General features: G+C 41.7%; 1 protein-coding gene across 1 annotated transcript in view; it reads left to right on the top strand.

Annotated features, from left to right (window-relative positions):
• Positions 1-14,953, top strand: part of LOC124717295 (1,5-anhydro-D-fructose reductase-like) — a 76,621-nt gene extending 61,668 nt beyond the window's left edge. Inside the window, exons 6-7 of the mRNA XM_047244110.1 lie at positions 10,344-10,438; positions 14,870-14,953. Coding sequence (XP_047100066.1) covers positions 10,344-10,438; positions 14,870-14,912 — 138 coding nt within the window. The 3' untranslated portion in view covers positions 14,913-14,953. The remainder of the gene's footprint in view (positions 1-10,343; positions 10,439-14,869) is intronic.
• Positions 14,954-24,242: the final 9,289 nt, after the last annotated feature.

Genomic DNA, 24,242 nt, shown 5'->3' with positions numbered 1-24,242 from the left:
CATAAAAGTTTTGCCTGTCTAATCACTCTAAGATAAGTTTTTTTGTAGGCTTTACAATAGTCAGAAAATTCTTCAGTGACTATGTACTTTTTGGAGCAATATTGGAGAAATCTGTTTCTCTCACTAGAAATTTTGATTCCTTTTGATACCCACGACTTTCTATTTTGATTGCTTGAAGTTTTTGTTTCAAAAGGAAATGCTGTATTAAAGTAATAAAGGAAGGTGTTATGGAAGCTTAAAAACATATTATCAACAGTTGTTCTTGAGGACAATATTATGGAAATGGAAGAGAATGTAGATGAGAATGAAATGGGAGATATGATACTGCATGAAGAGTTTGACAGAGCACTGAAAGACCTGAGTTGAAACAAGGCCCCTGGAGTAGACAACATTCCATTAGAACTACTGATAGCCTTGAGAGAGTCAGCCCTGACAAAACTCTACCACCTGGTGAGCAAGATGTATGAGATAGGTGAAATACCCGCAGACTTCAAGAAGAATATAATAATTCCAATCCCAAAGAAAGCAGGGGTTGACAGATGTGAACATTACTGAACTATCAGTTTAATAAGCCATGGCTGCAAAATACTAACATGAATTCTTTACAGACGAATGGAAAAACTGGTAGAAGCCTACCTCGGAGAAGATCAGCTTAGATTCCATAGAAATATTGGAACACGTGAGGCAAAACTGACCCTACAACTTATCTTAGAAAATAGAATAAGGAAAGGCAAACCAACATTTCTAGCATTTGAAGACTTAGAGAAAGCTATTGACAATGTTGATTGGGATACTCTCTTTCAAATTCTGAAGGTGGCAGGGGTAAAATACAGGGAACGAATGGCTATTTACAATTTGTACAGAAACCAGATGGCAGCTATAAGAGTTGAGGGGCATGAAAGGGAAGCAGTGGTTGGGAAGGGAGTGAGACAGGGTTGTAGCTTTTCCCTGATGTTATTCAATCTGTATATTGAACAAGCAGTAAAGGAAACAAAAGAAAAATTCGGAGTAGGTATTAAAATTCATGGAGAAGAAATAAAAACTTTGAGGTTTGCTGATGACATTGTAATTGTGTCAGAGACAGCAAAGGACTTGGAAGAGCAGTTGAACAGAATGGACAGTGTCTTGAAAGAAGGATATAAAATGAACATCAACAAAAGGAAAACGAGGATAGTGGAATGTAATCGCATTAAGTCAGGTGATTCTGAGGGAATTAGGTTAGGAAATGAGACACTTAAAGTAGTAAAGGAGTTTTGCTATTTGAGGAGCAAAATAACGTATGATGGTTGAAGTAGAGAGGATATAAAATGTAGCCTGGCAATGGCAATGAAAGTGTTTCTGAAGAAGAGAAATTTGTTAACATCGAGTATAGATTTAAGTGTCAGGAAGTCGTTTATGAAAGTATTTGTATGGAGTGTAGCAATGTAGGAAAGTGAAACATGGACGATAAATAGTTTGGACAAGAAGAGAATAAAAGCTTTCAAAATGTGGTGCTACAGAAGAATGCTGAAGATTAGATGGGTGCATCACATAACTAATGAGGAGCTATTGAACAGAATTGGGGAGCAGAGGAGTTTGTGGTACAACTTGACTAGAAGACAGGATCGGTTGCTAGGACATGTTCTGAGGCATCAAGGGATCACAAGTTTAGTATTGGAGGGCAGCATGGATTGTAAAAATCGTAGAGGGAGACCAAGAGATGAGTACACTAAGCAGATTCAGAAGGATGTAGGTTGCAGTAGGTACTGGGAGATGAAGAAGCTTGCACAGGATAGAGTAGCATGGAGAGCTGCATCAAACCAGTCTCAGGACTGAAGACCACAACAACAATGTAGGACCCTTGCCATGTCTGGACAGTTGCTGGGAATAGATGGGAAGATGCGTTCTCTCAACTGGCAAATAAAAATCGCTGTCTGTCAAGTTGGGTAGCTGCTGGGATTGTGGGTCCCTTGGGAAGTGCAACGACTGACCGCACACCAATTTGGCAGCTCAAGGTTTCAAATCTGGCTTTTAAATGTTTCTCAGACTGAGCAAAACCCCTGGCAGCTCTATTGTCCAGCTTGCATTGTGCCACGTCAGGGTTACTTTCAGTGAATCGTGCCAGCATGCTATCATCCCATTGCTTGCGAGGTGATAGCTCGTTATTCTGTTATGCATAGTGCCACTGGATTTAGTAAGTTGTGCAAATAGATCAGACTCAAAGTGGCATCCATGATCAGTCGTGACATGTGAAGGGCAACCAAAGCGTGACTCCCAACTAGAAACAAAGGCAGAAGCTTAAGTCTCTGCTGAGATGTTGTCTATTGATGTGGCTTCCGGCCAATGGGTGACACTTCACCCACTGGCCGGAAGCCACATCAGTCATTGTTAATAAATACCATTGGCCATTCAATGGAGGAAAGGGCTGACCACATTGATATGAATGCATGCAATTCAAGCTGTTGTGTCTGGAAAGTTACCCACGTTTCTGGTGGCTTTGCACGTTGGCATTTAATACATATCCTTGACCAGTCTTGGCAGTCTTTCTACACTCCTGGCCACACAAAATGACTGGCAACTAATTGTGTTCCACACAAATTCCTGGATGGCACAGGTAATGTCTATTATTGAAAGTACACCTCCTGAATGCCTTGGGTAGGAAAAGGCAGGTTTGCCACTGTACACGTCGGAATACAGCTTGCCATTGGTGCTGGGAATCTTTACTATCTGAAGTCTAAGTGATGACTCAGAGTCTTCGAGCAGGTTGTGCAGTCTGTGGTCTGATAGTTGTGCCACCATGAATTCTGTGAAATCTGTTGAACAAGTGATGCTGCCGATGCGGGAGAGGCAGTCGGCCACTACACTGTCTATTCCAGGAATGTGTTTTATATCTGTGCTGAACTGAGATATGCAGACTAATTGGTTGTGTTACTGAAGTGAGCAATACATGTTATTTTGTCAGAAGCTATATGTGACAGTCTTATGGTCATTAAAGATGGTAAATTCTCTGGTCTCCAGTTGAAATTGGAAATATTTAATAGTTTAATCAAATTTCAGGCTTGCAGCAAGTCGTCATTTGGGCACCTGGCAGTCATCCTCAGGCGAGCTGTCACAGACTAACGAAAACGTCCTCCATTCCACAATATATAGCGTGCTGTAACTATTCTGTGTGTGTGTCGAAAACTTGATAGATGGACCACACTGCCTGCTGGCAATGCCCTCGCTGGTGGAATAGCAGAACGCAGTCGCCCTCTGGGTTGTTGTTTGCCACAGCCGTCAGCGCACTCTGTCCTCTTCAATTTGAGCAAATTGTGGAGATGATAGGATTCCGTGCACTGTCCAGCTGGTAGCCGCTGTCATGGTTCAACAGATTTTCCACCAGGTGTATTTGTATGGATTCTTTAATAATGGAGTCCCAGAAAGGTGTTGCTGTAGACAAAATCATTGTTTTCTCGTTCTCCATTGAATGTCCAGTGGAAATACAATGTTCAGCAATAGCAGACTTGCTTGGCTGCAAAAGGTGGGTGTAACGTTGATGTTCAGTGTATCGTTCTTTCATGAAGGTTTGACCTATGTAAACCATACTTGTGTGTTAGGTATGTTGCACACATATCGGGTGTTACTTCATTTCGATTGCTTTGTTTGTGCATGTGATTAGTGTCTTAAACCAGAAGCAGTGAACCATATAGAAACTGAATGAGGATATATATAAAGAGCCGAATATCCACAAACACACACACACACACACACACACACACACACACACACACACACACAAACAAGTAATTGCTTTGCTTATTTTCAATGATCTAACACTGAATGATGTATGAGAGTAATAACATGCAAAACAAACAATAAGTAACCAGAAAACAGAAAACAAAAAACAAAGAGACAATGAAAATGTAAAGTGGCATCACTTAATTGGTGAGAGAAAGAACTGAATTACGGTCAACTTGCCGTGGAAATAACTAAAAGACTTTTAGATATCTGCCAACTTAATCTGGAAAGACAACACTCGGAGACTTGTGTTTAGTGATATATAGCACGTAATTTTTTTTTTTTTTTTTTCTGAAATATGTCGCTAACATTATGGAACAGGAAGCAACAAAATTGCAAGAACCTCCTTTTTTCTCAATTATCAAAATTATGATGAATTTTATACGTACTTGTGCTAAGTGTTATGAAGTCTTTTCTGTAAGTATTTGTCTTGAGCACAGTCTCATACAGAATTGAACCATGGATGATAAACATTCTGGATGAAAAGAGAACAGATGCTACTGAAATATGTTGTCTCAGAAGAATGCTGAAGATTAAGCTGTTGGTTGAATGCTGTGGAGGTTGGATGGGCAGTAGAATCCACTTAAGGAGTGCTGGGTGGGATCTTGTGTAGAATATCTCTCATTTTAGGGAACGATGGTAAACAATCAAACCCCTGAAAAACGATCTTATATCCAAACCTGAAGTTTTCATTGTTTGATCAATTTCTTTGATCTCAACTGGTCAAGCACGAATTTTATGGAATTTAAAAACCGAACTTTTCACTGCTGGACGTTCTGGATCCATTTGTTTTATCTGGCGTGTTACCTTCCCCTTCACATTTTCCAGGGAGAAGAAATAAAAACTTTAAGTTTTTTTGTAATTTTGTTAGAGAGTAAAGGACTAGGAAAAGCAGTTGAGCACAATAGATAGTGTGTTGAAACAGGTTGCAAGACAAACATGAACAAAAGTAAAACATGGGCAACAGAATACAGTATAATTGTATAATGCTGAAGGAATTAGGTTAGGAAATGAGATAGTGAATGCAGTTGATGAGTTTTGATATTAGGGCAGAAAAATAACTAACATGGATACAGAAGAGAGAGCATAAAATATGGACTGATGATAAAAAGCAAATGAGGATGAATTTATTAACAGAAAATATAAGTTTAACCCTGGAGCGAACATGCCAATGTATGAAGTGCACCAATCACAAATAACATTGTCTTGTGTCATTCCATTGTTCTATAATTGAGAGTCCAAACATATTTCTTCTTCATTGCTTCAGCTAATGTAGTGATAAGTTCTGTTGTCATACTTCCAAGTGAGCAGCAGTTATATAAAATAAACAGTGAGCCTGATGAGAAATAATTTATGATCTGTACAAGAAAACGGCCCAGATTCTGAACTAGCAGCGTAGTCCCACAATGAGGCAGTTATCTGTGAGATAATTAGTAATCAAATAAGCAGTTGGCAGCAATCTGATGCAACTGTGCAATTTAATTGGTTCAAATGCCTCTGAGCACTATGGGACTTAACATCAGTGGTCATCAGTCCCCTAGAACTTCGAACTACTTAAACCTAACTAACCTAAGGACATCACACACATCCATGCCCGAGGCAGGATTCGAACCTGTGACTGGAGCAGTCACGCGGTTCCAGACTGAAGCGCCTAGAACCGCACGGCCACACTGGCCGGCGCAATTTAATTCTTCAAGTGGGTCATTACTATGGGGTGACACTTGTATGTGGCAACAGAGTGAAGTAGTGATAGTTTATTTTATTATAGTTTAGTTAAACAAAGATTAAACTGTTATTTTGCTCATATTTGTACCTGTTGTTGTTGTTGTGGTCTTCAGTCCTGAGACTGGTTTGATGCAGCTCTCCATGCTACTCTATCCTGTGCAAGCTTCTTCATCTCCCAATACCTACTGCAACCTACATCCTTCTGAATCTCTTTAGTGTATTCATCTCTTGGTCTCCCTCTACGATTTTTACCCTCCACGCTGCCCTCCAATACTAAATCCCTCGATGTCTCAGAACATGTCCTACCAACCGATCCCTTCTTCTAGTGAAGTTGTGCCACAAGCTCCTCTTCTCCCCAATTCTATTCAATACCTCCTCATTAGTTATGTGATCAACCCATCTAATCTTCAGCATTCTTCTGTAGCACCACATTTTGAAAGCTTCTATTCTCTTCTTGTCTAAGCTATTTATTGTCCACGTTTCACTTCCATACATGGCTACACTCCATACAACTACTTTGAGGAACGACTTCCTGACACTTAAATCAATACTCGATGTTAACAAATTTCTCTTCTTAAGAAACGCTTTCCTTGCCATAGCCAGTCTACATTTTATATCCTCTTTACTTCGACCATCATCAGTTATTTTGCTCCCCAAATAACAAAACTCCTTTACTACTTTAAGTGTATCATTTCCTAATCTAATTCCCTCAGCATCACCTGACTTGATACGACTACATTCCATTATCCTTGTTTTGCTTTTGTTGATGTTCATCTTATACCCTCCTTTCAAGACACTGTCCATTCCGTTCAACTGCTCTTCCAAGTCCTTTGCTGTGTCTGACAGAATTACAATGTCATCGGCGAACCTCAAAGTTTTTATTTCTTCTCCATGGATTTTAATACCTACTCCAAACTTTTCTTTTGTTTCCTTTATTGCTTGCTCAATATACAGATTGAATAACATCGGGGAGAGGATACAACCCTGTCTCACTCCCTTCCCAACCACTGCATCCCTTTCATACCCCTCGACTCTTGTAACTGCCATCTGCTTTCTGCACAAATTGTAAATAGGCTTTCGCTCTCTGTATTTTATCCCTGCCACCTTCAGAATTTGAAAGAGAGTATTCCAGTCAGCATTGTCAAAAGCTTTCTCTAAGTCTACAAATGCTAGAAACGTAGGTTTGCCTTTCCTTAATCTTTCTTCTAAGATAAGTCATAGGGTCAGTATTGCGTCACGTGTTCCAACATTTCTATGGAATCCAAACTGATCTTCCCCGAGGTCGGCTTCTATCAGTTTTTCCATTCGTCTGTAAAGAATTCACGATAGTATTTTGCAGCTGTGACTTATTGAACTGATAGTTCGGTAATTTTCACATCTGTCAACACCTGCTTTCTTTGGGATTGGGATTATTATATTCTTCTTGAAGTCTGAGGGTATTTCACCTGTCTCATACATCTTGCTCACCAGATGGTAGAGTTTTGTCAGGACTGGCTCTCCCAAGGTTGTCAGCAGTTGTAATGGAATGGTCTACTCCAGGGGCCTTGTTTCAACTCAGGTCTTTCAGTGCTCTGTCAAACTCTTCACGCAGTATCATATCTCCCATTTCATCTTCATCTACATCCTCTTCCATTTCCACAAAATTGTCCTCAAGTACATTGCCCTTGTATAGGCCCTCTATATACTGCTTCCACCTTTCTGCTTTCCCTTCTTTACTTAGAACTGGGTTTCCATCTGAGCTCTTGATATTCATACAAGTGATTCTCTTTTCTCCAAAGGTCTCTTTAATTTTCCTGTAGGCGGTATCTATTTTACCCCTAGTGAGATACGCCTCTACATCCTGACATTTGTCCTCTAGCCATCCCTGCTTAGCCATTTTGCAGTTTCTGTCGATCTCATTTTTAAGACGTTTGTAGTCCTTTTTGCTTGCTTCATTTAGTGCGTTTTTATATTTTCTCCTTTTATCAATTAAATTCAATATTACTTCTGTTACCCAAGGGTTTCTACTAGCCCTCGTCTTTTTCCCTATTTGATCCTCTGCTGCCTTGACTATTTCATCCCTCAAAGCTACCCATTCTTCTTCTACTGTATTTCTTTCCCCCATTCCAGTCAATTGTTCCCTTATGCTCTCCCTGAAACTCTGTACAATCTGTGGTTCTTTCAGTTTATCCAGGTCCCATCTCCTTAAGTTCCCACCTTTTTGCAGTTTCTTCAGTTTTTATCTACAGTTCATAACCAATAGATTGTGGTCAGAGTCCACATCTGCCCCTGGAAATGTCTTACAATTTAAAACCTGGTTCCTAAATCTCTGCCTTACCATTATATAATCTATCTGATACCATTTAGTATCTCCAGGGTTCTTCTATGTATACAACGTTGTTTGATGATTCTTAAACCAAGTATTAGCTATGATTAAGTTATGCTCTACGCAAAATTCTACCAGGCGGCTTCCTCTTTCATTTCTTAGCCCCAATCCATATTCACCTACTATGTTTCCTTCTCTCCCTTTTCCTACTGACGAATTCTAGTCACCCATGATTATTAAATTTTCGTCTCCCTTCACTACCTGAATAATTTCTTTTATCTCATCATACATTTCATCAATTTCTTTGTCATCTGCAGAGCTAGTTTGCATATAAACTTGTACTACTGTAGTAGGTGTGGGCTTCGTGTCTATCTTGGCCACAATAATGCGTTCACTATGCTGTTTGTAGTAGCTTACCCGTATACCTATTTTTTTATTCATTATTAAACCTACTCCTGCATTACCCCTATTTGATTTTGTATTTATAACCCTGTATTCACCTGAGCAGAAGTCTTGTTCCCCCTGCCACCAAACTTCACTAATTCCCACTATATCTAAATTTAATCTATCCATTTCCCTTTTTAAATTTTCTAATCTACCTGCCAGGTTAAGGGATCTGACATTCCACGCTCCGATTAGTAGAACGCCAGTTTTCTTTTTCCTGATAACGGTGTCCTCTTGAGTAGCCCCCGCCCAGAGATCCAAATGGGGGACTAATTTACCTCCAGAATATTTTACCCAAGAGGACGCCATCATCATTTAATCATACAGTAAAGCTGCATGCCCTCGGGAAAAATTATGGCTGTAGTTTTCCCTTGCTGTCAGCCGTTCGCAGTACCAGAACAGCAAGGCCATTTTGGTTAGTGTTACAAGGCCAGATCAGTCAATCATCCAGACTGTTGCCCCTGCAACTACTGAAAAGGCTGCTGCCCTCTTCAGGAACCACACGTTTGTCTGGCCTCTCAACAGATACCCCTCCGTTGTGGTTGCACCTACAGTACGGCTATCTGTATCATTGAGGCACGCAAGCCTCCCCACCAACGGTACCTAGGTAACATAAAAGACTGCTATTCTTTACACTTGTGCAAAGTACACTGCGTGCTCACCATGTTGCGAAAAACAGTGCACCCACTCGAGGGTTAAAGGTGAGGAAGTCTCTTGCAAAGAGATTTGTCTCAAGTAGCTTTATACAGAAGTGGTATGTGGATGATAAGCAGTTGAAACAAGAAGAGAACAGAAGCTTTTGAAATGTGACACTACAGTAGAAGGCTGAAGATTAGATGTGTGCATCGAACATCTGATGAGGACGTACTGAAGAAAATGGGCATAAAGATATTTGTGACACAACTTGATTAAAAGAAGTGATCAGTTGACAGGACACATCCTGAGTCTCGTCAACTTTGTGAGGGAAGTGCGGTAAGTCAGAATTGTAGAGGGAGACTGAGGAATCATTACAATAAGCATGCTCAAGTCAGTATAGGCTGCAGTTGTTAATGCAGAGACACCTGCATCAAACCAGTGTCCAGACTGAAGACTGCAGCAGTGACACCCACTTCAGATGCTCGGTTGTCGTCTTGCATCGTACACTGATGTGCCAAAACGTTATGACCACTGCCACCTGGTCGTGCTGAGTGTATGTGATACAGTAAGATAAGAATTGGAGCACAGACAAATGGGGAATCATTCTAAGGATGGGGGGTAAGTGGTGCAAATGCAGAAATCCACCAAATTAAGTGTTTGATGAAAGCCAGATTGTTGTGGCCCAGTGCCTGAGAGTAAACCTCTCGGAAACAGCCCAGACGGTCAGCTGTTTGCACACTACTGTCATGAGCATCTGTGGGAAGTGGTTGAACAATGCTGAAACCACGAGTAGGTGATAAGAACATAGAGCTCAGAGGATTGTCCACTGTAAATCAAGACAGGCAGCAGTCTGTGGCAGATCTGATGAGAGAGTACAGTGCTGGTGCAGACAAGTGTTTCTGAGCACACTGCTCAGTGCACAGTGTTGAACACGGTGTTCTGCAGAGGACCCCTACGTGTTCCCATGTTGAGCCAACAACATCATCATTTATGATTTCAGTGGGCACGGGATCATCAAAATTGGCCCACAGATTAATGAAATCATGTTGCCCAGTCAGATGAGTCCCATTTATTGTTAAACCAGTTCGATGGTCATGTCCGTGTGAAAAGCTGCTCGAAACATGCAGTGCACTGTGCGCCACAGACACGGGCCCGTGGGAGCACTACTGTGTTATTGGGGACATTCACCTGAGCTTCTGAGGAACTCGCAATAGTAATCGAAGGCATTGTGACAGCTGTGGACTGTGTGAACATTATTAGGGACCAGTTGTAATCCCTTGTGCTTGATGTCTTCCTGAACAGTGAACAATGATAGCATGGGCTTTTAAATAACCGATCATAATGTTTTGGCTCATCAGTGTATGAGAATTGAACTGTCATCCATGTAGGTGCTCTGGGTTCTGAGAGTACCCGACTACAATATTCCCTTAAAACTGCATACTTAACGTGTTGTATGAATGCGTTCTGTAACTTGCAGGTGTTCAACTTTGAGCTGTCCCCAGAAGACATGGACATGCTGGAGCACCTGGATAAGGGACCAGCAGGGCGACAAGTCCGAGGCCTCTTTCCTGGGTAAGTCCTAAGTTCAGTTTATACAAATCACACTATTTTCAGAAACTTAAAATTTTAATTTGTTAAACTTTCTCACTGATTCATTGTCGTCATATAGAACTGGGTGTACTGCTGGTGGCCTGCATCTTCCCAACATGATATTTTGATGTCATACCTTGATGTCATCATCAGTGTTTCCTGAGACTGATCGTATTGGTGGCTGGGTCCCATTTGTGCCCATGCTTGGTGTTTACTGTGCCGTCCAGACTCACTGTGGGTGTTTCTTTCAGTGGTATCCTTCTCGAGACGTTCCATATTCTGACCGCACCTGTTGTGGTTGTCTTCCATGGTGGCAGCCATCCAGTGGCTATCTGTATTTGGTCCGCACCCAGCAGACGCATTCTAGCACTAACCTGGAGCTGTAGACATTTCTTGTGCTGTTTGTGACCACAGCAGCTTTCTCTCATGGCAATATCACCCTCCTGGTGTTCTGAATTCAGTACACGCCTGCGAGATGTGATTCCTGCGTCGTCAGGCTGCTGCTGGAGTTGCATATTATGTCTGAACACACCACAGTAATTTTGTGTGGTGGTAGCTGCTGTCAAGTGTTCCATATTATGTGTGCTCCCAAGTTGTGCAGTGAATGAGGTCTCAGGTCATTGAAGTTGTTTCATATCTTTTCAGTGACTGCTATGTCTGTCCCTCAAGGAGATAGTTTCCACCTGGTGCTCTTTATGATGTCTGATACTGTTAATTATGCCCCCAGTCATCTGAGGTTCATTACCGGACCAGGTAACTTTTTCCATGTTTCTGTAGTAGTTCCAAAGCTGGATTCTGTGCCATACTGAGCTGATATCCAGCTTCCCAGTTCATTAGGTTCTCCACCATCCTGATTTCAGTAGATTCACTGATGACACTGTCTCAGGATCTGTGGGTTTGACCCAGGATCTTGGTTTTGTCATACTTTATGGTGCATTAAAGTTCCAGGCATTGTTCTATTGCTGATTTAGTGGCCTTGGTGTTCCTTCCATCTTTTGTTCACTCTTCTGGTGCTTCCACTGATTTAAGACATACTGTGTTCACATCGCAGACAGAATGGGAAACGCCTTGAGATGGACACAACCACAAGAAACAGCCACATTGGGCATAGACAGCATAGTGAATTCAGGCACTACCCAGCCATAAATATGGGGCCTGTCCAGCAAAGCAACCAATCTCAGGAAACACATGATGATGACACTGAGTTCTTGTGTTGAGAAGACGTGGGCCACCAGCAATATACCTAGTTCTATAAAATGACAGTTAAAATTTTGGTTATTAGTTAAATTAATTTCTGAACAGGTTATTCTTTCTGCTTGAAGTATACAAACAGTTTGGCATACTGGCAATAGTATCACAGTACATATACTCCCCTGTGAAGTCTGTTGTCAACAGGCAATCACAAGTAGAACATAACAGAGACATTCTCAAATATAATACTAGATGGAGAAATGACTCACACTATCCATCACTCCCTCTCTGGGGGACATCACCTTGTAGAAGCACTGTCTGTACATGCAGAGAGGCTTGTGTGTTTGTAAGAAGCTGAGGTTTATACTTGGCTATCACAACTATTGCCATGGTTTCCCATTTTGGATGAGCCTCAGGAGATGAACTAGATGAAAGAGTCCCACAATGCCCCTCCCCTCAGTCACTCCCATATTTGCTTCCACAACATTCCACTTTTCCCTAGATAACAAACTGAAGATGTGATGCAGTCCTTACTGAGAGTGTGTGGCATGTGGGAAGATGTATCATTAATGGAACCTCAAGGATACCCGGTGACCACCCTGTGTATTTTGCCTTGCACTGTATGGGATTCTGTGGTGTTGAAAAAATAAATCCCCAATTCTAATAGGATGGTAATGGATAACATGAAACAAAATTAACTTCTTTAGTTAATTTTGAGACCTCATACATCCAGATCTATGGAAGCTTTTTCTGCAAATGTCCGCAAATGGATTGGGCAACAGACCATTCCAAGAAGTGGAAACGGTCACTGAGAATTTGGACCAGGTCTAGTCAAATCCTTGTTTGGGGCTCAGAGGAGGAAACTCCTCAAAGGACAAACAGGAAAGGAAGGTCAAGTATGGCATCCTAAACATAAATGGAGGGAATTAAAAGGTCTTGAAACTAGGAGCTCCTAAAAAAGACTTCCTCAGAGTGGAGGAGGTAATCATATGGGGAACAAGTGAACAAGGGAGTAGTCTGATACTCTCATTTCTCAGGATAAATGGATCCAGAAAAAGCCAAGGCATAAAGTAAGGAAACACTCCTATAATAATGCAGTCTCGTTTTCAGGAGGGTGGTAATCTATCAGGGACATTTGATTGTCAGCATCACCTCACAGCAGATGGAGCTTTTACAGATGGATCTCTCTGGGACAGTTGGTGGCGACACAAGTCCCGGACCCAAATTCAGGTCAGTCTATTTGGACAAAGGTGCTCTTTTCTTGGATGGTGAGAGGATGGAAACAATGGATTGGCCATGCCTAAGATTATGCCTAAGACATCCCCGTGGTAGAGGGTATGAGTTTCTGGTAAAGACAGCAGCTGAGCTCTTCAGGACTGCAAAGGTATCAATTTGGGTAGGAAACCTTCTTAAGGATACTCCTCCTAGCACTCTGTTTGAAAAAGTACTGGTATAGAATCAAAAGATCTTGACAAGGACTCAGGGTAACCATCTGCTACATTTTCGTAACACACAACAAAAACACAACTTCACTGATGGTGCTCTCAAAAATCACCTGGTGACTGTATGGTGCTGAAACTTGGACTGAGCATCTGGAACGGATGAACATAGTGGTCTACGCATCTGAACAACAGCATTGCCAGATTACTCACACTGTTGTCAGTCTCATTACTTTTCTCACACATCTCGTATACAGCCGGAATAACCTGCCATATACACAGTGTGTCATAATAGCAAGAACCAACACATGTGAAAGTTTGTGTTAGTAGAAACCACATCATCCCACTGCCCATTATTGAAGGATGTGGTAAATGCTTCATGTGGCAACTGCACATGTTGCTGCTCATGTAAGACTGCATCTGAAGCCCCAATATTATCTGAGATGCATTTAAAATGGCTAGATAAGAAGTAATAGGGACCATTATTTTTCATAAAAAATTACTTTACTGAAAGAAGTACTTATAGTTGCACACCTTAAATATAATCACCTCCATTATTTATGTCCAGAAGGCATCATATACCATATGTGCATCTGTTTCTGTTGATGTCCCATATTGACCCCCCTGTGGCACAGATAATGTCATAGCAGTGGTTCTTTCACTTTGGCAAAGAAATTGTAATCACAGGGACTCGCATTGTGTGAGTGCTGTGGATGTTCCAGTCTCTCCCATCACCAGTAGCACAAGAGGTCCTGGATGGCAGCAGTGATGTGGCATCCTGCATTGTCATGTTGAATGATGAGGTGCTGTTACACAAAATGCTGTTTCTTTCCCCTGAGCATTGGACTGAGGTGGTGTTGCAGGAACGTACAGTAGTAAGCAGCATCTACTATCACCCTTGGTGGTAAAGTGTGATGCAGTATTACCCTGTCAGTGTCGTATACTACAATGAACATCACCTTCACAGCTCCTCGGACATATTGTGGGGTATCGGACGTGCTGCAATTTCTCAGTATCCCAGGATGTTGTGCAGAACGTGGAGCACAGTTTTTGGCATATCTGACTTCTGCTGTCAACTCTTGCACAGTCCAATGGTGATCAGTGTCCAACAAGGATGTGAGGAGTTGAACTGTATTGTCCTCCATGCGGGATCATTCTGTGCGCAGCTGATCCTTCACAGCATCTGTGCCTAATCTGAACACTTTAACCCATTGTGTGATTGTGCTCATCGCATGCTTCATGCAGTCTCTGGAAACATTCTTGTGTACTTTGACCTTGTTCAGTTATGTTTTGAACCGAGAATGTTGCTATATCTTTGTAAACACGATGTTAGGGTAGTTGCACTATTGCTATGACATTCAGCGACCTACACACTGCAGTAAATTGACAGAGTACTGTATCTGCACACTGTACAAACTCATCTCACAGGCCCTTATTGTGTCAACACAGATTGCAGCTCACTGACTTGCTGGTTTGATATTACAGCAGTCTTACCACTACTTTGTATCCAAACCTCTTATGAAATGAGACCTGTAGGTTGCCCTCCAACGCCACCTGTCCTCAGGCCTCTGGATTTTTTTTGTCTGTGGCCATCTCAAAAGTGAAGTGCACAACATTCCTGTTGATACGGTCAGAGAACTACACACCCTTCCCAAGCTTTATGAGATGACACTTCCCGAGTAGAGATGTACACTGATTACTCAGGGTGTCCTACCTTCTCTTCATTAATAAAAACATTTCATCTAGTTTGTTGTGTTTTATGTTCTTTGATCTCAAATTACAGAATGGCAAACCATCCAGAATACCCGTACAGTGAGCGCTACTAGTTCTGAGAGAAGAGGATGACGGACATACGTGCATGGACATCTCTCTTCTGAAGATTTTAGACTTGCCTGAGGAGAAGCATGCAGGAAGGAAAATGGCTGTGGACAACTAATTGTAATAGTTGTAACAAGAAATGAAAAAGAACTGACACTGTTTTTGTATCAATAAAGGAACAGTAGTGAATAGTCCTATTCCTGAATTTCCTCAGAACCTCACCTTGTCAATTCAAGCTCAAGCAGCAGTTTCATCTAGGAACATGTCTATCAAAATGCAGGTACATACAAAAAATTGCTATATTAGACAATTTAGTTGTAGTCCTCATCATAAAACAAGTGACAGTCTGTAAATTATGACAAAGTACTAAAATGACAACTGAGTATATCACATTACAGAGTGTTTAAGAAATATGCATCTCGTTTTACAAGACTGTATTTTGTCTGTGAATCCAGTTACAAAGTTGAGGTAGATTTTTACTTCTTGATCATTTATAAAATGACCAGGAAGCATATCCTTTTGATTTTCTTCATTTATTCATGGTAGGCAAACTGCAACTTGTTACATCCACTGCTCTTCACAACAACTCACCAGTTCTCCTATTACTGCTGATATGATCACAGTCACAGTCACATATAAAACGTCTTGACAATGCATTCAATTTTAGGAATTGTTGCAATTTGTGTTATAGATAAACTACAGTGAAAGAAGACTAATACAAATAATGTGACATCAAGGTCACTAGAAAACAAAAACATATCTGAAATAAATTAGTTTGAAACTATGTGCAAAGTTTGTTGAAAGTTGGTAATTACACTTGTTCTCAAATACTGGATGAATATAGTGTGGGTAATTTCCAGTCTGTGAGTTATGCTGCCTCGAGACATATACACAGTTCCTAACTCTCATATTTGACATATTTTGTTAAACCTTCAGTGTAAGACTGTATCTGTTAATGAGTAGACTGTGACAGCATTTTAAAGTTTTACATTCAGTCAGTAACAATACTGGAAATCAACCTCTTGTTGCGCATGACAACCTGCAACTGTGAGTGGGTGACCGTTTTATTTGTTTAGTAATATAGGCGACACCTGCTTGTTTGTCACGTGGATGCAGCTGCCACTGTTAGGTAAGAGACCTATGGGAAACAGAATATGAATAGCGGTATGCAGAATAAACTGTCCCCACTGATATCTGCACATACATATATTTTGACAATTGATCACCCACGTGCACAAAATATAAGGTATAAGAATAGACTGAATTAACATGGTGGCTTGGATGAGCGACCTGAGTCCCAAAGATTAATGTTGTCTATGGTCAATATGACCCACTGCCGCCACACAGCCCTCCCCCCTCCCTCCCCCGACCCCTCCCCCCATAGTACAGAGTAGTGCATGTGAGTCTTGAGGGAAGACTATGTGGGCATCGACAGTGTTGGTGGTCATACGAGCTGGTAGATGCATGGTCATGCATCTACCAGCTCATATGACCACCAACACTGTCGATGCCCACATAGTCTTCCCTCAAGACTCACATGCACTACTCTGTACTATGGGGGGAGGGGGGACCTCCATCCCGACCGGGGCGGGATGCGGAGGCGGAGCGATGGGAGGCATGTCCATCTCGAAGTCGTTGAGCTAGCGAGGACAGACAATGTGGCAGCCAGCCCGAGAGCAGGTGGGTTGAATGGCGGATGGCGGGGTGTAGGTGTGGCAGGCCCAGATGCTAATCGGCCATCTGGTGGCACGCACTCACGAGGGAGGGTGAGGCTATGCACAACACTGGTGTTTAACTGGTCATTGGGTGGCGGGACTGTGGTGTCTGTGAGCAGAATGAGAACTTGGTCATCGAGAGTGACAATCGAAATGTCGTCCACACGGTGTGGGGGCACGTTGCAGAGCAGGGTGACTATGGGAGAGGGTGGAACCAGCTCACGGGGTGGAGGGTGACTGTTTGAGAAACCAGTGAAAGGTGACAGGCAAGCGTCGGGTGAACAAAACGGTGTGGTGGCCCGAGGAAAGAGAGACTGGTGGGAGAGTAATTAGGAGAATCAGACTGAGCCAGTAGAGGGACGTCGGGCTCCATGAATGCTGGTTTGAGTTGGTGTAACGAAACAGTTTGCGGACTGTCTTTGGCGATGATGTTGAAAGTTGTATCACCCCACCAGAGGACTTTAAAGGGGCCAAGATAAGTTGGTTGCAGAGGTTGTCGGACCAAGTCGTCTCTCAGCGTTACATGGGAGCAAATGTTGAGAGTGGCTGGCACGTAAGTGTCTGGCAAGGAGTGCCTGATAGGTGGGTGCAGTAAGGCATGTTTGAAGTGGGTGCGCATGTGACTTATGAAATCTGGGGAGGGGGGAAGTCTTCAGGTGCTTGAGGCTGGACGAGTTCCCCTAGTATGATGGGGTTTGTGACATTACAGCCTTTATCACTGCGATTTTTAACATGTAAAAGTTTTTTTTTTCTGTATTTGCGTCAGTATGTGCGAACTTCTAACATATACCAATGAATGTTGTAACCAGATATCTTTGCCGCGCTCCTGAAAAGCGCAGAATATCACGATAGCTATAAACTGTTATACGCTGCTATCGATCAGTAAAAAAAAAAAAAAAACGATGCACCTATGTTTCAAAATAACAATTGCCAGTTTTTACTTCTGCACTGTCGCTGTCTAGCTCTTCTGTGAATGTGTTGCGAGTCGGACGCAAAAGTATTGTGCTCCATCTGATATAATCATTTTTATTGTAAAGTTAAGAGTTTAAGTGATTAAAAATATATGTAGCCACAAACAAGCGAGAATGTATATCGTGAAAAATTCGCTCCACCGCCACAATGGGTGGCCATGTTAATGTAAGTTTCCGTTTCATATTATAATACTTGAAGCCTTGAAGTTTATTTAATTTCAAAGAAAATCTCTCAACCTTATTTTCATTAATTATACTTATGATAATCCTTCCTGTTTAAAAGATTTATGCAGCTTATGATCCAGCGTGTGTTCTGTCGGAACAGGAGGCTGTCGTGACGACATCGCTATAGTATTTATTCCAAGTTCTTTCAGTTCCGTTTATATGTTCGTACAAATCCAATCAGTTGGTCCCTTAGGTTTCTTTCATGTAACTTCCGTCTGTTTTCTCCGCGCGATCTTCCTCCGAAAAAAAATTTCTGTTCATTTTCTTTAGTAATTTTCGATATCGCGAAGGAGAAAAGACAGCCGCCTCCTGCTCCGAACGGAACACTACGACTTTTCTAACGTCGGAGAGTACCGCACGAATTTTCCGCTAAAAGGTAATAGAGTTTCTTAAAGCTGGATCAATTACACATGTTGCTGCTGTTCTCCGACAAATCTGGTGTGATTAATAGTAATTTATTCTGTCACGACAAAAAGAACCAATTTTATTTTTACCAAAGCAACAAAGCTTTCAATTAAATTACTAAGAAAAAAAAAAAGAAATCATACCAGATCTGGCGCCCGAACAGGGACTTGACTAAAATATTGAATGTGTCACGGTACTAATATATGATTGTCTTATTTCATGTATCACTCTTTGGAACCCACTGCTGCATAAAATTACGGATGAGCAATAAATATACGCAATCTTGAAGGACGCGGTATGTACACAAATATCTTGGGATTTAATAAGACGCAGATTTGCAGTTTTGAAGACAACGCCGAGTGAGTACCAAATTTTCGTTCGCCATAGTTCTGTCTAAAGAGTAGCTCATTGACCTTCAAATTCGACCTCACTCTATCCTTTCTGTAGCTTAACGTAAAAAACCATTTTTTTTTTTTTTCTACGTAAATATTTGAACATTTTCTGTAACCTTTTGCTTGGCCTATTTGTTTTATACTGTAGTTAGTATTCTCGTGTAAGTTCAAGATGGATGCCATTTCAGTCTTTTCTGTGTAACAGCGTTGGCAATCAATTGTTTCAACGGCGTTGACTCCATCTTGTCTTTTTGCTACAGACGTGTGTCAGTTATTACCCACGTAACATTAGACATTTGACGAACGCGCCGCGACTTTAACTTGCGCGGCAAGAATAATTGACAATCAGAATTTCAGTTGACAGTACCCATTTTAAGTTGGCAATAGTTGAATTTCATTATGGCGGACGGACAATCGAGCGCGAACTCTGCAGACGAAAGCGACGGCACTGTTAACAAACATTACCGACTCCGCTCACACGGAACGACGGCCAGGACAGACGACAGACAAGAGGTAGCTAACGTGGACGACACTCAGCAGGAAACACCCACCTCCCCGATAACGGTATCAGTTGACATTGTCAAAATGTTACAGGAATTGATATTAGACAGACAGGAGAGGGAACAGTGCGAACGTGATCGCGAACAACGTGAGAAAGACAGAGACAAGTTTTTATCACAGCTGAAAACGGATATGACAACACAGATAGGGTCGGTTAAGGGTGACGTCACGGCACAGATAGATTCGGTTAAGGGTGACGTCAGGGCACAGATAGAGTCGGTTAAGGGTGACGTCGCGGCACAGATAGAGTCGGTTAAGGGTGACGTCACGGCACAGATAGATTCGGTTAAGGGTGACGTCACGGCACAGATAGATTCGGTTAAGGGTGACGTCACCGAGCAAGTAACCACTTTGACAACCCAGATAAGCACTCTGAATAACAAAATTGAGAACATCGGTCAGAATCTCACAACTCAAATCGAAGCGTGTCGCAAAGAAACCGATTCGGTAAAACTTGCGTATAAAACAGTTGCACGACAGGTAGACGAGTTAGCGACAGCGGTAGCCACTGTAGAATCAAAAGTAAGTGCAATGGCGAATGACATTTCGGACCGAACTATTGACGAAAGAGTTAACAGTAGTGTTGCTTCGCACACTAAAGCACTTACCGAACATTACAAAGAATGGATTGATGTACAAGAGAAGCTAGTTGAGGAGAAGGTTACACGTGACTTGAAAGATGTTGTTAAATCCGCAACCTTAGACATATTATCTGCACCCGGCAGTTCAGGAGACACTGTTTGTACTGAACTAGGCCAAATTAGACGAGTGTTTACCCGGGATTTGCCGGAATGGCGGAAGCAAGTAACAGATGAGATATCCGACCTGAAACAGCAAATTCAAACACTACAGTATGATAACCAGAGTGACGGGAAACACTCACTACCTTCTGAGCCAGATGAACATCAATACCAGACAACACAACAACACAACACACCACAGTACATTCCGCGACTGAAAAATGAATTTAACGATTCACACAACAACAACACTGAACAATTGACACTCACAACCCTCATGAAAGAGGAGAGTGTATTGAAACACAGAGTTTTTCAACCATTCCAACCGGAAAAGCGAAATATTCATCCAGTCGTTTTCCTAAAGAACTTTTCAGGAGTCTTTCCAGCTGCCTGGAATGACAAACAGAGAATACAATTCATTACCGGATACATACAAGGAGAAAGTGCTATATGGGGAACCGAGATGGTTGATAAGTGCAAAACATTTAGCGAGTTTGAGAAAAATTTTTTAAGCAAATTTTGGAGCGCAGGTGTTCAGCAACGCCTACGCAAAGAGGTCTATAACGCCGAACCTTTCCATTCGAACAGTGGCGGACTTCGCCGGTACTTTGAGAAGTACTTGAGAAAGATACAATATTGGGACACTCCCATAACAACAAAAGATGTTATTATGATCCTTAAGTCAAAACTACCCATTTCCATACGCGAGAAATTAGTGAACGTGTCAGAGGAAGATCAGGACGCATTTTTATCCGTCCTTGATTCGCTCGATCTTATACACGAAGACGCGCGTGCGAATGCTAACCGTAAGAACAACAACGCAGGCACGTATTCGAATGGAAACGGTAGTAATGGAAATGGTTCACACGAAACACAATACGGAAACAAACAGTACAATAACCGCAATAGAGGCCGAAACAATGGTGACCGTAATGGTAAACACAAAAACAAGCATTACGGCAACCAACGGTACAATCCAATATACAACACGCAACAACAGTATTACGGGAATGCCCCATACCAATCAAACAATAACGGTAGTAACTTCTACGAGAATGGGAACAAATACAAGGGTAAACGTTGCAACAATCAAAATTGCGGAGGTCAGCTACCTCCACCACAACCCTATGGGCAGCCACAACACCAGCAACAACAGCAATACACGCCTCAGCAACAACCATTCATGCGACAACAACAGTACACGGCACCACAACAGGACTTTAGATACAATAACAATAAACCAAGAAAACAATACAATCCACCGGTATATTTTACGCAGGCAAGTAATGTACCGATTTTTCAGCCTGGTAATCAAGTGCATTACCAACAAGGGTTTGATACAAATCAACAAACACAATGGGTAAAAAACCAGCGAGAATGGTCAAGTGATGTGACAGAAGAATCAAATCAGTCGCATCACAAGAAAGCGGAAAACTAAAGGCAGCACCTTTTCGCCTCCTTGGGGATGCTGCGGGACATAATGGGGGCAAACTCGATCTTGAACGACTTAACGTAATACGTTATGATCGCGACACTGACTTGAGAGACGATTTGTTGCAGGAAAATATTGAGACAGACTTGAATGACGTATGGGAAGACGAAGTACAAGCAATGACTAAAATTTACATAGCCAATACACCAATAGATGCTATTATTGATACTGGTGCAAATGTAAATGCTTTATCACTATGTATGTTTAAGAAAGTTTCTGCAGGGATGAAAATTTTAACGTTACCAGTACAAGGTTGTTCAGTAACAGGAGCGGTAGGATCTTTATCACAGCGAGTCAATTTGCAAGCTCAGGTACCGATAAGGATTAATTCTACTTCTTTCATGTGTGTATTTCTAGTAGTTAAGAATTTGTCAGTGTCATGCTTATTAGGAATGGAGTTCCTGAGGAAGAATAAGGCAGTGATTGATATAGAAAAGGGTATCTGTACAATCCGAGTAGGTGAACAGGAGGTAACGCTGCAATTGTTGCGCGGCAAGGTCAAAAGAGTCAACACTGAGCACAAAGTTAAGGTACGGAGACTGGTACAGCGAATGTTTTTGAACCAAGCACACATGACAAGACAGGGTAACAGTTGGACGGATTTTGATACTGATGACGGACTTCCGACTAGAGAAGAGATTTTGAATAAAGTAAGCGAATCAAGTGAACTTGATTACATACAAAGGCAAGATTTACTGCACTTACTTATGAGGTATCTTCATGTCTTTTCTTCGAAACCTGGAGTAATACGTGACTACGAATATGACATGAAGGTCGCTCCCCATTCTACTTTTTGCAAGACAACGTACTCTGTCCCGTATGCAAGGCGCGAGGCTGTGAAAAATGAAATACGTAAAATGCTTAAGTGGGAGATCATTGAACCGTCAGACTCACCTTACAGTAGTCCGTTATTGCCAGTTTTGAAGCAGGATGGTAGTGTACGTATAGTTTTGGATGCAAGAAACATAAATAAAATAATTATTCCAGTAAGAACTCGACCTGAGGCTATGGATGAACAATTACAAAGGTTTCATGGAGTAAAATTCCTCACATCCGTAGACTTGAGATCGAGCTACTGGCAGGTCAAGATGACATCACAGTCTCGAAAATATACAGCGTTTATATTTGCAGGTAGATCATACCAATTCAAAGTAGTTCCATTTGGTTTGAATGTGAGTTCAGGCGTATTCATAGCTGCACTTGATCATGTATTAGGACCTGAACTGTTGGATCGAGTAACAGTGTATGTTGATGACTTACTGATTGCTACGAAATCTTGGGAAGAACATTTAGACATAATAAGCAAAGTTTTCCAGAGGTTTGTTGACTATGGAGTCACAGCTAATCTACATAAGTCTAAATTTGGTAAAAGCGAGATTAAATTTTTAGGACATCTTGTATCATCACAGGGAATTACCCCAGATCCAGACAAACTAGCAGCTATTAAAAACTTTCCTGTGCCCTCTTCTAAACGCCAGTTGAAAGGCTTCCTCAGAATGACTTCCTTTTTCAGAAAGTTTATTTCGGACCAGTCGATGAACAGTCAAGCATTGCATGATCTTCTAAAGAAAAACACTCACTGGCATTGGACGCCAGAGTGTCAGACAGATTTTGATCGCATTAAACAAGCACTTCTTAACAGCAATATTTTGTTCCATCCAGACATGGATAAAGAATTCTGTATTTCGTCAGATGCTTCATTTCAGGGGCTTGGTTCTTGTTTGTTTCAAATAGAAGTAATTGATGGAAAAGAAGAGATAAGAGTTATCAGCTTTGCAAGTAGGGTTCTCACAGAATGTGAGAGGTCATACTCGGTGACAGAGTTGGAGGCTCTGGCCGTTGTATGGTCCTTTAAAAGGTTCAATTACTACATCCATGGTCGGAAAATTAAGGTCTTTTCTGATCACCAAGCTCTTAGTTTCTTGCTCTCATGTAAACTTCTTCATCCTCGTCTTACACGATGGAGTCTCTTCTTGCAAGAGTATGATTTCGAAATAGTATACATCAAGGGTAAAAACAACATTATCGCGGATGCTTTGTCACGCATGCCGCAAGGACTTCCCGAGTCCAGTGAACTTATCGAGCAGATGTCTAACTACCGAATTCTTCTAATGAAAGACCCACTACATAGAAAGTATTTCCTTCAGCTCTGCAAGCAGATGCGCATACTCCAAGAAACAGATCCCAAATGGCGTAAGATCAAACAACTTCTTCTAACAAAACCCGATCACCACTTGTCCAAATTTTATAAACTACACAACGATGTTTTATTCCATCGAACTTCTCTCCTCTCTGGTAGATGGTGTGTGTGTATACCACACGCATACGTTGAACACCTTATCTGGTACACACATCTTTCCTGGGGTCATTATGGACCTGAAAAATGCAAACGAAAGATTTCTGCCTATTGCTATGTACCAAACTTGCACCATCGAATCCATAAGTTGTTAAGTACATGTCTTATCTGCCAGAAGGCAAAACCCTTCAACCATTCGAACCTAATTCCTCTGAATCCAATTATTACTGAGAGACCAAATCAAGTTCTGGCCCTTGATCTCGCCGGCCCCATGCCGCAAGGGAGGGGAGGGGTGAAATACCTAGTCGCATTGTTGGATCTTTTCACAAAACATGTGAGACTTTATGCAGTGAAATCATCCAGTGCACTTCCGATCATCCGTCGAATCGAACAAGACTATTTTCCTCGATTTGGCAAGCCGGAGGCCATTCTATCAGATAATGCATCGAATTTCACTGGCAGACAATGGCGCAATTTTCTTGCCAGACATGGCATCAAACAAATACTTATATCTCGTTTCAGACCGCAATCTAATCCCACC

The sequence above is a fragment of the Schistocerca piceifrons genome, chromosome 9 (genome assembly GCF_021461385.2).
Source record: "Schistocerca piceifrons isolate TAMUIC-IGC-003096 chromosome 9, iqSchPice1.1, whole genome shotgun sequence".
NCBI classification, from domain to species: domain Eukaryota; kingdom Metazoa; phylum Arthropoda; class Insecta; order Orthoptera; family Acrididae; genus Schistocerca; species Schistocerca piceifrons.
Note: the sequence above shows the minus strand (reverse complement) of the source record. Positions and strands in the feature narration are given on the sequence as shown.